Source organism: Mesoplodon densirostris, chromosome 16 (assembly GCF_025265405.1).
Source record: "Mesoplodon densirostris isolate mMesDen1 chromosome 16, mMesDen1 primary haplotype, whole genome shotgun sequence".
Taxonomy (NCBI): domain Eukaryota; kingdom Metazoa; phylum Chordata; class Mammalia; order Artiodactyla; family Ziphiidae; genus Mesoplodon; species Mesoplodon densirostris.
The window spans coordinates 26,666,653-26,683,737 of record NC_082676.1 but is presented as its reverse complement, the minus strand read 5'-3'; the positions used below and the strand labels follow the sequence as shown (position 1 = coordinate 26,683,737).

Genomic DNA, 17,085 nt, shown 5'->3' with positions numbered 1-17,085 from the left:
ATATGCAGCGGAGCGGCGGGGCCCGTGAGCCATGGCCGCTGAGCCTGCGCATCCGGAGCCTGTGCTCCACAACGGGAGAGGCCACAGCAGTGAGAGGCCCGCGTACCGCACAAAAACAAAACAAAACAAAAAAATCAGGCCATATAGGGAAATTATAGACTTATACAGGCCACCTCCGCTGCACTCCGAGGCTATTTATAAAAGAACTTGGAGGGTTCGCATCCGCTTTGGGTGAGGTAGCCCCATCACAGAGGGGCAGGTCTCTAGGAAGCCAGAGAGAAAGTCAACACAGAGCTGACTGCCACTAGAGTGTTGTGTGACCTTAGGGCGGTAGCCTAACTCTCTGGGTCTCAGTTTCCTCAACGTGAAATGGGCCACAGCACCTCTGTCACAGGACTGCTGTGAGGCTTGAATGAACATAAAGTGCTTGGCTTTACTGGTTTAGTGGTGGGTGCCAGACAAGTGGTTCAGAGCTGTGCATGAGCCACGGCAATGGGGGTCACTGCAGGGGCAGGACCAGAACCCAGGCAGGCCCCTCCTGCTCTGGCCACCACCCCCTCCACTGCCCCCATGTGTGATGCTTCCCACCCTAGGTTGCCGCCTCTGCTCTCCTCTGCCTACCCAAAGCTCAGACCGCTAGCTCACCTGCCACCTTCTCCATGAAGTCCCCCTGGCTTAGCATTGAAAGCTGGTCTCTGGAGGGGCCTTTGCTGAACGACCAGGCATACCTGGGTTCTTGTTCCCTCGAAGCTAGTCTTGGACACATTTCTGTTTCTCGTATCTTGGTTTTGCTCTCAGCCTCCCCACCCCAAATCGAACTGTGCTTTCCTAGAGGGTGGGGCCCAGGTCCTCAGACTTCCCCTGGGGAACTTCCAGCACTGACTTCACAGGGTCGTAGGGGGCTGAATGAATTCACACATTGGGAGTATTCAGGACAGGCCTGGCACACAGTAAATGCCATGGAAGCATTTGCTCTGATGATTATTATTATCTAGCCACCTCACCCCCAACTGCGGCCCCAGGCTGGGGCTGGGGGGATGGAGTGAAGCAGAAACCAGGAAGAGGAGGGCTTTCCTCCTTCCCTCATCCCTCTCCTTCCCTCCCTCTCACTCCCTTCAACCTGCTTCTCCTTTGTGCTCAGACCACAGAGCCCGCCCCCTCACCCCATGAGCCATCTCTGGCTGCCATGCCCTTGCCCTGTGCCCCCCTGGGTCCCCAAAGGCTGTTTCATCACGCCTCAGCTCCCTGCCCCACCCCCCTGCCCAACATGTGCGGAGCCCATGGCCTCCTGCCAAGGCCTGGGGCTGCCAGCAGAGGCAAAGAGACAGAAATCTCACCGCTCGGTAGGTTTTCTTCTGCCCAGCGTGCTTGGGGGCTTTGCCTGGCTCCGCTGAGCTCTCCACATGCATCGAGTAGATGATGTCAAAGAAATCTTCCACCACAGCGACCCGCTTCAGAGAGATGCCCTCCGGCTCCGACAGGCCATCTGCCCCCTGCGACAGGGTGGACAAGCTGTGTTAGTGTCAGGGATGATGGCAGGGTGAGAGCTGGGCCCTGTGGCTGGGCAGTGGGTCAGGGGCAGGGACACCGCTGCTCGGTGACCCCATAAGGCCTCCGATGGTAGGTCTGGGGGGCTGGGGGACAGGAGCCTGCTGAGAGGGCCCTAGGGAGGGGGCTTCCAGAGTCAAGGGTGGCTGCTGCTACTAAATCTGCCAGAAACAATGGGCAGAGAAAAACAACAAATTAAAAAACCAAGAGCCACCATGTTCACAATTTCAGACAGATTGTGCCAGACTCAGAAGGGAGCTTTCGAATCACACACTGTGCCAAGACCATCCTGGAAGTCTCTGGGGAGGGGGGCGGTGCTAAATAGATGCGGCCCCATCAAGAGCTCCCCAATTAGCAGTAACCTTTCGCTGTGGTCTTGGGCTAGGGTCCCAGGGAAACGGCTCGGATCACCTGGGTGACTCCTGCCTCGCCCTGGCCTTTCAGAAAAGCTTTTCACCGCTGCCCACCTCCCCACTCCAGCAGCTGAGCGCCAGCAACGGCACTCGGGCTCTTTGTGTGTGTGGAGAGGTAGAAAATAACAGACACAAGGCCACGTGGAGGGGGCAGGGCCACATAAGTGGGGTGGCCGTGGACCCCCCGAGCCTCTTATTGGGCTGGCACGAGTGCTGTCAGCTGGCCCCAAAAAGGTATGCCAGGATCTCAGGGACACTGGGCTTTCAGCCATCATGTCCCGAAGTGGAGACTTGGAGGGCTCTGGGGGTTTCAAAGAGGAAAAGCAAGCAGTGCTTGGGAGGGGGGATTTGGGAAAAGGAGGCAGGCTCTTCTCTACAAGTGCTCAAAACACAAATCTCCAAGAGACTTCTTCCCCAAAAGATCCCACTCAAGAATGCTGGCTCTTTGGAGGGGGAAAGGGGGTGTTCTTCTGGGGGCTCACAGCTGTCTCCCCAGCACCGAGCACAATGCCTGGCACATAGTAGGCTCAATAAACAGCTGCTGAATGACTGGGTGGTTATAAGCGGCAGCCGGGCAGGGTAGCTTAGACACACACTTCTCCAGTTTCAATGGGGCCCCATCATTTAAGCGGCTGTGTGACCCTGAGCAGGTATTTTGCTTTTCTGAGCCTCAGGTCCTTTACCTAGAAGATCGGCATAACAGAAGCATCTTTCCCATGAGTTGCTGAGAGGAGTAAATGAAATGTGTGTGCGGCACTTAGCACCAAGCCTGGCCACAGAAACTGCTGGATAAGTATTGTCATTAAGAAGTGCTTTGCCGATTGCCAAGCTTCCCCCAGCCAGGACAGGGCTGAACATCGCGACAAGCCTGGGAGACCATTAGGGTCAGGACCTGCCTGTGGGATGGTGGCTGGTAAGGGTCAGAGCTGGCTCAGGGCTTTGGTCTTTGTCGTCTGAGGAGAATCGAGGGCACGCTGGATGGGACACTCACTCACAATACACTCTGGGCACAGGCAGGGTTTGCTTTTATCCAGCAACTTTCTCAACGTGCCATGATAGGATAGCAGGGCTATCTCTTTGCCAGTGGCCCACTCGAGAGCAGGTGGGAAAGGAAGGGCATCTGGGACGTAGGGACCAAACCCTAGGGCTAGTGGGCAGCGTCCACGAGTGATGACCCTGGGTGGTGACCTCACTGGCCCTGCATCCATTGCAATGGGGACTTCTCAGCAGGTACCTGGGTGGGGTGTGTGTGTGTGTGTGTGTGTGTGTGTGTGCGCGCGCGCACGCACACGCGCGCCTGTGTAGGAAGAGCAGCTTGCTGGTCCTGCTTGCTGTGAGATTGTAGGCAAACTCTTCAACCTCCCTGAGCCTCACTTATGAGATGAGCTGTAAAATTCCATGACTGCTATTCTTAAACCCTCTCAGAAGTTACTGTTATCTCTGTCTTGAGGGTATCTGAAGTCCCCCTCTGAAGTCCTGGGCTCATCAGTGACTAATTCATTAGCTGACTTGTAACTACCAGCATTTTGGAGATCTTCAAATACTGCCGTGACAGAGCTGCACGGGACAAATATTATGACAGGTCAGTTACAGTACACTTCTAACCAGAGGTTCACATTGGCAAAAACAAACAAAAGAAACTTAAGAATGAAAATACAACTGGGGGGCTTCCCTGGTGGTGCAGTGGTTGAGAGTCTGCCTGCCGATGCAGGGGACACGGGTTTGTGCCCCGGTCTGGGAAGATCCCACATGCCGCTGAGCCTGCGTGTCCGGAGCCTGTGCTCCGCAACGGGAGAGGCCACAGCAGTGAGAGGCCCGCGTACCGCAAAAAGAAAAGAAAAGAAAAAAAAAATACAACTGGGTTTCTATTTCTTGAGCGGGGGTGGGTTCAGTTTATAAAAAGCCATTGATCTGAACACTTACAATTTGTGTACTTTTCTCTGTGTCTGTTATACTTAATTTTAAAAAGTATATTTTTTAGAAGTATAATGGGGTGGGTAGTTCCAGATTTCAATAATCTGAGTCCCAGAGGCATAATGATGGGTTTCGCTGCTTACAAGTGAATAGACCTCTCTGCTTATAAAATTATTTCAAGCCAGAACACAGATACTTCTGGAAAAAGTTGATAAAATTTGATGAGAAGGAAGAGAGAAAGAAGACAATCTGATGAAAGATAATATTTTAGATAAGTGAGATGGAAAGTGCCCCCTAACCAGCTTGGTGACCTTGGGCAGGTCACTTCTTCACCTCTTAAAACTCAGTTTCCTGGGCTTCCCTGGTGGCGCAGTGGTTAAGAATCCACCTGCCAATGCAGGGGACACGGGTTCGAGCCCTGCTCCGGGAAGATCCCACATGCCGCGGAGCAACTAAGCCCGTGCACCACAACTACTGAGCACTCTAGAGCCCGCAAGCCACAACTACTGAAGGCTGCATGCCACAACTACTGAAGCCTGCACGCCTAGAGCCCGTGCTCCACAACGAGAGAAGCCACCGCAGTGAGAAGCCCGCGTGCCACAACTAAGAGTAGCCCCCGCTCACTGCAACTAGAGAAAGCCCGCACACAGCAACGAAGACCCAATGCAGCCAAAAATAAATTAATTAATTTAAAAAAAACTCAGTTTCCTCTCACCTGTAAAATGAGCCTAAAAAGTCCTAGTTGGATGTTCTAAGGCTCAGGTAAGAACGTAAGTCAGGCATCTGCCACATAGAGGCTTGTAAATGGTCATTTCTTCCCTTCAGACCCACTGCGTTTGGACATTTTGTGTTTAGGAATCTGTTCTTTATCTCCTGTCCCTCTGATCCATTCAGGTTACAGAAGGGGTCCCCCGAGGTAATAACCACCATCAGAAGAGATGCAGAATCTTATGCAAAATAACATGCTAAGGCTGTCACTCACACTCGGAATAAGCTTTCCTAAAGTCAAGGTATAACTAACGAACTCAGATTAAACAGCAAAACTGCCCAGTGCCTGGCCTGCCTTGGTCCCAGCCTCCCACCTCCATTCACAGGCAGACGCGGGTAACCAACAGCTTTGTACCTGGCCCAACGTGACCATAAAATTAACCCAGAGAAACTCTTCAGGGATGCTCCCTCTTTAAAAATGGATTGTGCTCTCCTGTGCTGTTCAAACCTGGGTCCTGTAATCAGTCTATCTCAACTGCAGAGATGTACACAGGAAAGGAGAGGGCCCGTAGCAACCAGAGTTCAAACCACACAAGGTCTGCAGAGCCACACCTTGAACTGTCCTCTGGTGAGCTGTGGCCACCTGGACACCATGTGTACCACACCCTGAGGGTGGAACACCAGGATATCTGTGTGGCCTTCAAGGAGAACCCTGGGAAGAGAACAAAGGGATCGCACGGCAGTCACGTACCGCAGACATCTCTGCCATGCCCTGCATCCACAGAGGTAATAACTTTCATGCTAAATGCTGCAGGACAGGCATGCCTTTCCTAGCCGAGAATCCAGACGCAGTACTACAATGCTTGAGCTGCTAATTGGGGAGCGGACAGCACCTTCCGCATAGCCTTGGGATGCCTCTGCCAACCACCTCTGCTTTGTACCCAAGTTAGCTTAGTCTGATCCACAGCCCTAAGCAAGCTGGGCCCTGGGTTGACAAAGGAAGCTCACTTCATTTACAGGCTGGATAAAGAGTGGGGCTGGAGCCTCTTGGCTATTCCCCACTTCCTGGGAATGCCAACCAGGAGTGATGGAATGGAACCCTGCAGCACCCCATGGGAAAAGCCACGAAAAACACATGGTCAGTTGTGCAGGACCAACCTCTGGGGCCTTCCTGTGTGGGGAAGAATATTGCCATGGTAACTTACTACATCCTTTTGAAACAGCTAACTCCAAAACAGCCAGCCAGACTTGGGCCAACAAAACCAGACATGGCAATAGTTGTCAAAAACTCATGGAGCGGGACTTCCCTGGTGGCGCAGAGGTTAAGAATCTGCCTGTCAATGCAGGGGATACAGGTTCGAGCCCTGGTCCGGGAAGATCCCACGTGCCGCGGAGCAACTAAGCCCGTGCGCCACAACTACTGAGCCTGCGCTCCAGAGCCCGCTCGCCTACGGCCCGTGCTCCGCGATGAGAAGCCACAGCAATGAGAAGTCTGCACACCGCAACAAAGAGTAGCCCCTGCTCACCACAACTAAAGAAAGTCAGCGCGCAGCAACAGACCCAACACGGCCAAAAATAAATCAAAAAAAAAAAATTTCATGGAGCTACAAACTTTCTTGGATATTACCATCTTCCTTAAAACCAGCCCATCTGGGTTCCAAACTAAAGGCCAGGTTGCAAGTCATTGAGGAAACCACCAAATGTCTACTTAAGCAAGGCTGGTATTTCAGAATATTTATAACAATGGTTCACAAAGTGTGGTCCCTAGGCATCACCTGGGAACTTGTTAGAAATGCAATTCTCAGGTTCCACCTCAGACCTACCAAATCTGACACTCTGAGGATTTTAATAGACCCCCCCCCCAGATGATTCTAATGCATGAGAGATTTGGGGAACTGCTGATTAGAATGTCTCTGTGATTGAGACAGGGAGGTAACTAGTAAGGAAACTGGCATTGGATAATGAATATAAACACGTTCTGGGACTTCCCTGGTGGTCCAGTGGTTAAGACTCCATGTTCCCAATGCAGGGGGCCCGAGTTCAATCCCTGGTCAGGGAACTAGATCCCGCATGCCGCAACTAAAAATTCCACATGCCACAATGAAGATCCCGCAGGTGGCACAGCCAAATAAATAAATAAATATTTTTTTAAAAAGAATAAACATGTTCAGTGCTGCCAGGCCTAATATATTAATATTTTCTTCTCCAGTGAAGGCCCATTTTCCTAATGGTGGGAAGAAAAGAATCTTATTGGACAACATTAGTATGAATTCAAAACACCTACCCAGAGGCTTAATGTGGATTACAGATAGAAAGAGCGGGAGTGCCCAGCATCCTGACATCTGATTTTTAAGTCCTCCCTGGCAAAATTAATTAATACTTAAGCAGGTCATCCCTTGATGGGTCTTTTTCTGGCTTCCTCAGTTTCCTCAAATGATCTGAATGCTCGGCACAAAGACTGCTGTGCCCAGGACTGCAAACCTAGGAGAGAGACGAGCGTATCTTCCCAGGCCTTGCCTGGGTGGCCTCGCGGGCTGTTGTTGGGAATCATCCCTCAGGTGAGCTCCTGAATCTGACTGAGTCTTGCCTGTCTTCCCACTAAGCCAATTAAACGGACTCCTGCCCTTGATGGCAGGTGAGGTCCAATTGCTAATGGATTGCAGTTCTGTCATCTCCACTGGAACTTCAAAGTCACTTGCTGGTAATAAGTTATACACTTATCAAAGTGGGCTCACCGTTTCAGGCCACCGGGGTGCCATTTAGTGTGCACCACCATCACTATAGTAGTGGCATATGCCTTCCAGCAACGAAGTGTCCATGATTAAGAGAATGAGGCTAAACAGTGGGGACATTTCTCAATTGGGTTCCTAAGGTAGAGGAAGAAACCATGCAAACAGTCCTTAGGATGAGCCCTTTTGGTGCAGCTCTCGACAAAGTAAAAATCAACGAGATTGGGCTTCCCTGGTGGCACAGTGGTTAAGAATCCGCCTGCCAATGCAGGAGACACGGGTTCGAGCCCTGGTCTGGGAGGATCCCACATGCCTCGGAGCAGCAAAGCCCGTGTGCCACAACTACTGAGCCTGTGCTCTGGAGCCCGTGTGCCACAACTAGTGAGCCCACGTGCTACAACTACTGAAGCCCGTGCGCCTGGAGCCTGTGCTCCGCAACGGGAGAGGCCACCGCAATGAGAAGCACACGCACCGTAACGAAGAGTAGATCCCGCTCGCCGCAACTAGAGAAAGCCCGCGCATGGCAACAAAGACCCAACGCAGCCAAAAATAAATAAATAAATAAAATTATTTTTTAAAAAAATCAACGAGATTGCTGTCAGAGGAGAAAGTCAGTGAGCAGAACCCACTCCTGGGGAAACACACCTTTGGCTACCACTTGTTTGGGACCCTAGGACTTCAGGGGGTTGATTGCACAGGCAACTGTGAAGATGCTGCTCCATCCCATCAGGGCCAGCCAGATTACAGGCAAAAGCTACTGCAAACGCTATTAGCTGCATGTTCCTCCCAACTTCTGGAACTGTGGCTATTCCTCCCATGCCCCAAACCACACTTTAATAAATTCAGGCAGGACCAAGGTTTTGGAAATGGGGGTAGCAGTTTTGGGGGGTTCCCACAAAGTCTCATTCCAACTACTGGTAGGGCTGAAAGAAGACCCAAGGGGAGAAGTCAGCTTCCAGCAAAGGGTCCTCAGAGGGAAAGGAAAATGGTGGAGATGAAATTTAAAAAGCAAACTAAATGGAGAGAACGAAAAGAACAGAAAACCAGAATGAAGACCTTCACCCAAATATCCAGAAATTCTTTGCTCAGAATCCCCAAGAGAAGACGGTCACAGTTTGTAAAGGGCACTCAGATGACTGAGAGGGGCCGTTACTTTAACGGGACAAGGACAGTATTTGAATTTCTCTCCATTATGAACACTACTTACTGCAGACTGGAAGCCAAAACCAAAAGCAGAAAACTCCAAGATAAAGATTCACAGCAGAATTTTCGGACCCATGATTGCACTGAGCTCTGTAGGCCTGGATGGGGCGGAGGGATGAGACCACCCCCCCATAAATAAATAAATACACAAACAAGGCGTGGAGGGCTTAATGTTGCCTCTTCTCCACCCCTGTGCACAATCTCCAACTGTTAGTGCAGAGCCGCCACCGCATCGCACCTGCCATCTGGAACAGGCCTCATATATTCCAAGGCTTCCTTTCTGCTTCGCTGAACCTCCATCTTCTTTCAAATCACGCCGGGTACCGAAATGCACACCCCGGGGCCACAAGGCAAGGTGCTGGGGATCAGCCCCCAAACAACAGCACTACCTTTGAGGGATGCCATATCCTTCAAGCAGCTCTGAATGTTTTTCTTTTTCCTTTTTTTTTTTCTTTTTGGTTTTGTTAACTGTGGGATGTCTGGAAAGGGTGAACCGGGAAGGATCGGGAAGAGAAAGGGGTGTAGTGGGCCAAAGTGTCCCCCTCTTGGCAGGAGAGGGGCAATGACCCTGGTTTAAGGGATGGAGGGAGGGAGTAGCTAAGGCACTCTCAAGCAGGATAGGGTAGGGCCTGGGGGATAGGAATTCTGGCCTGGGCGTGCCAGGAGGGCGCAGGTGCTCTAGGTGAAGTCACAGGCCAGAGGACAATGAGCCCTGACCCTGGGCCTCAGTTTCCTCCTGTGCAGAGATGACACGATACGCTACGCGCAGTGCCTTTCGCCACCTCACAGGAAGGTTGTGGGAACCCAAAGGATGCACAAATAGCCCCCACCCTGGGCGAGATATCCATAAATAACCGCGGTCACCGCTACTATGGAGGGGCGCGCTCCAGGATTCTGGGCACCCGCCTCCCTCGAGCGCCGCGGCCAAGGGCAGGGGAGTGGGGTCGCTGAGGTGGGGGTGAGGCGGAAGGGGGCGGCCCAGAGCCAAGCAGACCCAGCGGGCGGGTCCCTTCGGGGCCGCGGCGGGCGGCCGGGGCGCGCTAACGAGCGGGGCCCCAGGTGCGGGCCCCACCCCAGACTTGGGGGGAGGAGGAGGGGCCGGAGGGGGAGGGGAAAGGCCCGCGCTAATGACTGTTGACAGCGCGCGCTGGGACTGGCCGAGCCGCGCGCGCCACTGACAGCTGCTCCGGCGGGGAGCGGGGGGACGGGGGTGAGGCTACTCGCGCTCCCCCCACGGCGCACGCGCGTGCGCCTCGGCGAGGAGGGGCCGGGATGAGCGCGCGCGCTGGGCCCGGGTTCGGAGGGCCTGCTGGAGCGGCTCGCGCGGGCTCCTCGCGGGCAGGCAGGTAATGAGAGTAACCATGGCAACCCACCAGAGGAAGTGTATTCTGCAGGAGACGTTAATCCCCTCTCCCCGGAGCTGGGACAGCCTGACTTTCCATTCTCACACAGTAATTAGATACCAGCTGTCAGTGCAGGGGGGACGGCTCCGCGGCTGCAGCCCGGCTGGGGGGGCTCACAAAGAGGGCGGGGGGGCGGGGAGGAACGCAGGGAGGAGGGCGTTAAAGACACAGGGGCGCTTTCCGGCGGGTAGGCCGGGGCGGCGCGCCTCCCCCAGTCTCCGGCCTCGAGGCGCGCTCCCGCTCACCTGGAGACCCCGCCCGCGCGGGGCCCCGCCCACTCGACACGCACCTGCTGCGCGCGCGCGCGCCCGCCCGCCGGCCCCTGCGTTCCCCCTTATTCGACCCCGCCTCCCCACTCTCCGCGCACCTGCTCCGCTCCCCGCCCTCCTGGGACGCTGCCCACCTGTCCTTTGTGCGGGGCGGTACCATTCGATCTGCCCAGCTCTCCTTCAGGCAGCGCCCGCTATGTGCCAGGCTCCGTGCCAAGCCTGATCTGTGTAATCCTCACAGACCCTCTGCGGTAGGCGCCTCTGCTGTTCCCCGCCCAGGGCGCAGCGGGGTGTGGCCATTTGCCCAGGGTCACGCAGACTTGAACTCCCATCCCGATGCCCATTTAACCACCAAGCTGCAGCGCCTCCCCATCGCGTCCACATCCGTTATAGCTCCAGGGGCCTCCCAACCGCCCAGGGAGACAAAACAATCACGCTGGTGGCTGGCATCGTGGTGCACTTAATGTGTGCCAAGCATTCACTGCCTCATTTCACTTTCCCAGCAGCCCTGGGAGGATTATTACCCCCATCTTATAGATGAGGAAACTGAGGCACAGAAAATGGAAGTGATTGTCCACAGGCATGGAGAACAGAGTGGAAGAGCTGGATTCAAACCCAGGCGCTCAGACCCCAGGATCCATGCTGTCAGCTACCGGCACTATTAACTCCACCCCCAGGTTCCTGGTGTCAGCAATCCAGCCCAGGCCCTCTCCTTTCACCCTTCAGCCCACCCACATCCTGTCCCAGCATCAGTGAGGAGCTGCCTCTCTTAGCCATACCTGAGAAATAGAAGAAGTTCCTAGGCCTAAAGCCACTGCCACGTCCCTAATTTCTGCCAGACCTCCCAGAAACCCTGGCTCTCAGTGAGGCTAGCCACTCAGAAATCATTGTAGGCCAGCCTCCCCATTTCCCAGGTAGGGGAACCAAGACCACCAAGGTGAAAGGCTAGCCCAAGGAGGAGATGGCCTCGTGGAGCCTTCTGCGGGGAGTTCAGTCCCCGCAGACCCAGCTATGCCTCCTGCCCCCCCACCCCACAGTCAGGTCTGGGGGGGCACGCCAAGGAGGGGCAGGAAGTGCTGAGAAGCAGAGCGGGCTCCTGTCCCCAGTGGCGGCGGGTGTCTGGGGCAGGAGGAGGCTATCTGATCCCTTCCCCACTGCCCCGGCCATGACCTCCTCCCTCCCTCCATCTCTCCCTCCTCTCTCATGGCCAGGGGAGCCAGCACCCTGGGCTGCAGCTGAGAACCCAGCGTTCCCCAACCCGGCCCACATTCCTGTGGGAGGAGGAGTGGGGGGGGCATTGGGCCAAGGGCTTTAGGGACGGGGCACCCCTAGGGCTGCCCCACCCTGCCTGGGCCAAGGCCGGGCTGTCTCCAACCTCACCATTTCCTGCCTCCGCTCTCTGCATCTCTCAGTAGCAGAGCTGCCTAAATTTGGCTCCAGGAGGGAATGGGGGAGGTGGCAGCAGGCGGGTGCTGTCAGAGGCCAGGGCACAGCTCCCTGTCTAGCCGGCTGGCATTTTTGCTGTCTGGAGGAGGGCAGGGGGGCCCAGCAGCCCTCTCGGGGAAAGGGCGATGTTCGTACCTTCTGACGTGAACGGAGTAATGTGCAAACGACATGCAAACCAAGCTTCAAATCATCATCTCAGCCAGGGAACAGCTTGGGTGCTGCTTTTGGGATGAGAACAGAAGGACCAGTGGCCCACTCCCCAGGGCTCCAGTGGGGGCTGAGGGTGGGTACAGGGTGTCCAGGGCTGGGAGCTGGGAGACTCCGTTTCTTGCTGGGTGGAGCTTCAGGGCTTTAGATCAGTGGCTGGATGCTCTGGGTCCCAGCCTAAGGGCAGGGCCATGGCTTTCTCTGCCTGCTCTGGCACAGTGCTTGGCACACCCTGTTACATGGTTAAGCACATGAGTTTGTAGCCACCCTGTCTAGGTTTGAACCTTGGGTCTCTACTGGCCAACTCGGTGAATTCATCAACAGCGTACCCAGGCAAACAGCTCATGTAATTGGCATCCCTTTTAGGACTTCCCTTCCCTAGAAGGTGGGCACAGGGGCATGGCCCAAAAGAACATGGGCTTTGGAATCAGACCTGGATTCCAGGTCTGGCTTAGCCAGTGAGGCTCTGTGGGTCTCACGCCCTCCTCTGGGAAATGGGTTCAGGATCTCACGCTCAGCTGTGATGTCCACGTGAGGGCCTGCACACTCCAGAAGTCTTCTCACCAACATGGTCTCACTGCTCTCTGCATTCATTCAACTACCTTCTCTGTCCTGGTCCCATCTCCCCTCTCCTCTTTGCTCTCTGTCTTGGTTTTTCTCTTGTCTTGTAGATTTCTTGCAGTCTCTCCCCTCCCGTTCTCTCCACTTGTCTCGGTGACCTCAGGGAAGCCACTGCCTCTCCCAGTCTCAGTCTGCACATTTGCTGCATGGGGTAATGGGAGGTGGATGATGAGCTCTGTCTGGGGTCTAGGGCCCAGGAGGAACTTGATGGGTGGCAGCACTTCATAAGGCCCATTTACATCCCAAATGACCAGGAGGGGTGGGCTGTGCCCCCAGCTCTATCAGGTATGGGGTGTTGGGGCCCCACTTCTCGGTAACTCTGTTTAACCCCAGATAACTGCTCTCCTGCCCCTCGGCCAGGGCTGATATGAGCTGAATCCAACTTCCTGCCACCCAAAAGCCACTTCCTGCCAAACTCAAGCTGATACCAGAAGAACTTGTTTTCTGTGCACAGAGCAGTCCCGCTGGGGCGGCCACCCGCCTGCCCCGGGTGTGAACATTTTTTCCATCTGCAGGTCTGCCTGGTGGGGCTGGGCGGGGGAGGATGGGGACTCTGCCCTCCTCACCTCTGAACCTGCCTGTCCTGCCCTGCCATGGCCTCCGGGCCTGCCACAGCCCAGGAAGGGTGCCAAGTGGCCCTTTGGGCCCAGACAGACGCGTGTAGGCAGCCATACACAGTCTGACACAGCCACACACACAGCCGGTCTGACAGTCCTCACAGCCACCGGGCGTTTGGGTGAAGACTCTGGGAGACAAGTGTGTGACCCTGTCAGACAGCAGTCACACACACTCAGAGTCACAGACAAGCGCACACGGAGACAGTACACCCAGTCACAGTCACTCACACACATGCACACGGAGCTCCCCACACTTGCCCAGCGTGCCCCTTCCAGATGTATTCACTAATTCAACAAACACTCTCTGAAGGCCTGCTCTGTGCCAAGCCCTGGGCTAACCCAGAGTAAAAGCTATTGGAATAGTAACACATAAGTAGCTGACCTGTGCTGTTCCCTCAGTTTCCTTACCTGTGAAATGGAGAGAACAGCCCTGCCCCATAGGTCTGTTGGGAGGATTAATGAGCTAATTCATGCAAGGCCCTGGTCCCCATCTGGCCCGTAGACAGCACCGTCTAAGTTAGGCTATCTTAGTTAACCAGGAGCTTCCTGTGCCCAGCTCCTCTGAGATCTTACATACCTTATCGCCCCGAGCCCTGGCCCAAGCCCCCGGCGGCTCAGGTCCTCATTCCCATTTCCACAGATGAGGAAGCGGAAGCTCAGGGAAGAGGCCCACAGGTCCTCAGGGTGCCCCCTTGACCTCCTCTCCTGCCGCATCCCTCTGCTGCCGCAGCCTGACTCACTACCGGCCTCACTACCTGCCTCACTACCGGCCTCACTACCGGCCTCACTACCGGCCTCGCCACACAGCCACTGTTGCCTCTGCCTGGAATGGCCTTGCCACTTGCTCTTGGTGTGACCGGCTCCTTCTGACCTGCCTACTTCCCCAGCTCCTCCCCAAAGCCCAGGCAGCCCCTGTTCACTTCCCTCAGAACACTCATCACCTGTGGAGCACTGGACCCCCCACTGGCCCTTAAGGGCCAAGAGTCAGAACCACTTGGTCCATCCTCTGGCACCTAGTAGGTGCTCAACAATTTCGGGACTAAATGAAGAAACGAAGGGGCCTGCCCCTCACACCTACTGAGGACAGAGCCTGGAGTCACGCCAGGACACCTGAAGCTGGAGCTCACTCCTGTGCTATCTTGCTTCTCACACCACCAGCACTTCATAGCGTGTCAATGAATGAATGAATGAATGAATGAAACGAAGTTTTCGGGATCCCGGTCCAGTGCTCTCTGGGCAAAACCTCCTTCACTTCCTGGCAGCGCGGACAGGAGCCAAGCTCCAGCCGCTTCGGATGGTGGCGGGGCTGACGGGCCGCCCGAAGCCTGCTGTCAGGAGCTCGTCTGGCCACAGCCGCCAGCAGGGAAGACCAGCTGGCGGTGCAGGGTCCATCGGCCCAGGCCTGGAATCTGAGCCGCCCTGAGAGGCCCAGCTTCTCTCCAGGCCCCCACAAACTGGCCTTTGTTTCCCAGGCCGGCCAAGACCCAGCAGCCTGGGTTTTCTCTCTGCCTGCGGCACCCGCACTGAGCTGGCGGGGTAAATGGGCCAGCCTCCCCTCTGTCCGGGCCCAGGATGTCGCTTCAGGACTAAATGGAGATGTAATTTTCTATACAAATCCATGACAATTTAGATGGAGTGATTGTAATTGGCTTTTCAATGGGGGTTTTGTCCAGTGCTGGTGGCTAGAACTGGGTGGCCTGTTTGAGGCAGGCTCCATTTAAATGACAATAAAGCAATAATATTGAGGACTTGTACAGTGCCCAGAGCCCCTCCTGGGCCCAAGTGGAGCCTCATGTTTATGGATCTGGTCCTTCCCTGGGGCTGTCTGGACAACCGGGTGGTGGGGGGCACGGAGCCCGGGAGAGGGGCTATTCCAGACATAAAGGCTCCGGGGCAGCCGGGGCGGGGTCGCAGGTCCACTGGCTTCCCTGCTGCACACTCATCACACACCCACTGACTAGTGCCGCCCGAGGGCTGGCTGCTATTCCAGGTGCTGGGGGTGCCGAGAGCCAGAGAACCCTCCCGGGCAGGTCAGAGGCAGGAGGGAACAGTGGCTAGCTAGCACAACATGAGGCTGGATGGAGAGCATGACTCAGAGCCAGATGGCATGGGTTCAAATCCTGCCGCGCTCCTTACTAGCATCCTGGGCTTTGGCAAGTTACTTAACCTCTCTGTGCCTCCGTTCCACCAGCCATAAAATACAGTTGCAAAGTCCCTGTGAGGACGAAACACCTGTCGAGGGCTCAGCACAGCGCCTGGCGGGCGGAAGGGGCTGTCGGTAAGTTACCGCCTTGTTTGTTAAAACTCCAGCTCTGGTGTCAGACTTGCCGGGGGGGCAACCGTGAGCTTGTGACTTAACCTCTTTCAACCTCCACCGGCTTCCCTTTAAGGTGGGGCTTTTAGGAGAGCCAACCCCACAGGGTGGTGGGGAGAGGATGCAGGAAGTGCTTGGCTCAGTGAACGTTAGCTCTCACTTGCAGTGATGCTTTTTGGCCTTGAGGAGCTTCCCATTCCGTGATAATTATACTGTTGGGTGTGGGAGACAGAAAGGGAAGGAGAGAAAGCTCACAGGAAGCCAGGACAGAGCTGTCTGTGCTGGCAGGGGCTGCACTGGGAGGGAATGATCTGGAGGGGCCTCAGGAACAGGGTGGGGCTGCAGGCTGTGTTAAGGAAGGAAGGCTTCACAGAGGAGGTGACATTTGGGCTGGGCCTTGAAGGATGAGTGGCGGGGTTTTGCCAACATAGGACGGATGCCAGTGCCAGGCACCATGGCTAGAGTCACAGGCAGACCCTGTAGCCCTGCCTCCTGAGCACGTGTTTCGTACCTGTGGGGGTGGCTGTGGGGGGGAGATAAAGGCAGGCGGTCAGGGAGACCCTCTTGAAGGAGAGATGCTGAGAGCATGTAGGAAGGGAAACAGCCTGTGCAAAGGCCCACAGGTGGGAAGGCGAATGGCGTCTTAGGCTTTGGTGAGTGGACAGTGGGGAAACTGCAAAACATGGCTGGAGGGACTGGACAGGGGCCGTGGGTTTACTCACAGTGAAGTAGGTGGCCACAGAGGGATTTTAAGCAGGCGGGTAACACCATCCACATTACATTTTTAAAGGATCCCTCCAGCTGCTTGTGGAAAATGGGCTGCAGAGAGGAAGGGGTAAGAGGGAGACCTTGGAGAAGCGGGCGAGTCACTGGAGGGAGGGAAGTGGATGGATCCACAAAATAGCAGGTGCTCGGTAACTGCTGGCTGGATGATGGGCAAGCAGAGCGTGGTGAGGTGCTGGGTGCAGCTGGCACATAAGCAGGATTGGTGAAAGGAGATGAGAGAAGAGAGGTGAGGGCCGCCTCCCACCTCCCCTTGCAAGGCTAAGGCTCTGGGGCTTTTTCCTGAAGGCAGCAGGGGAGCCAGTATGGGTTTTTCTCCAGGCAGAGAAAGACCATGCTGTGATTTGTGCTTTGGAAAGATCATTCTGCTGCAGGGTGGAAGGGTGGGAGGTGGTGGGTGGGCGAGGCTGGAGGGAAGGAGGCAGGGAGGGAGAGGGGTTGGTGAGGGCTCAGAGGCCTCAACAGGCATCCTAGCCATCCCTCTACTCCAAGAGCAACAAACTTCCTCTTCAGCAAGGTCTAAAATCTAGTCCTGGGTGATAGAGTTGGGATCCGACCCCAGGGCTGTTCTCTTTTATTATCATTCCCATTCTGCTGATGAGGAAACCAAGGCTCCGAGAGCCTGAGTCACTCATCTAAGGAGACAGAGCTAGGAATTGAGACCCAGGCTCCGACCCAGGCAGTCGGACTTCAGACCCATGCACCAGAGATCCTAACCTGTATGTGGGGGGCAGAGGTTTATTACAATTTTGAATGTATTGCTAATACTTAAAAGTTGGGAAATTTCATGGAAAAAGAAAACCCGAACTTTGTACAGAACCTCCTGATGTTGATAGCCCCAGGACCCAGTCCTTAAACCTCGTCCATCTAGGGGCTCCCAGGTTTACACCTCCAGCCTGGGCCTCTGCTC

At 55.2% G+C, this 17,085-nt stretch overlaps 1 protein-coding gene across 1 annotated transcript in view; it reads right to left on the bottom strand.

Annotated features, from left to right (window-relative positions):
* Positions 1-17,085, bottom strand: part of NOL4L (nucleolar protein 4 like) — a 130,786-nt gene that overhangs the window by 77,719 nt on the left and 35,982 nt on the right. The window contains exon 2 of the mRNA XM_060120280.1: positions 1,338-1,493. Within this exon, the coding sequence (XP_059976263.1) occupies positions 1,338-1,493 (156 nt within the window). The remainder of the gene's footprint in view (positions 1-1,337; positions 1,494-17,085) is intronic.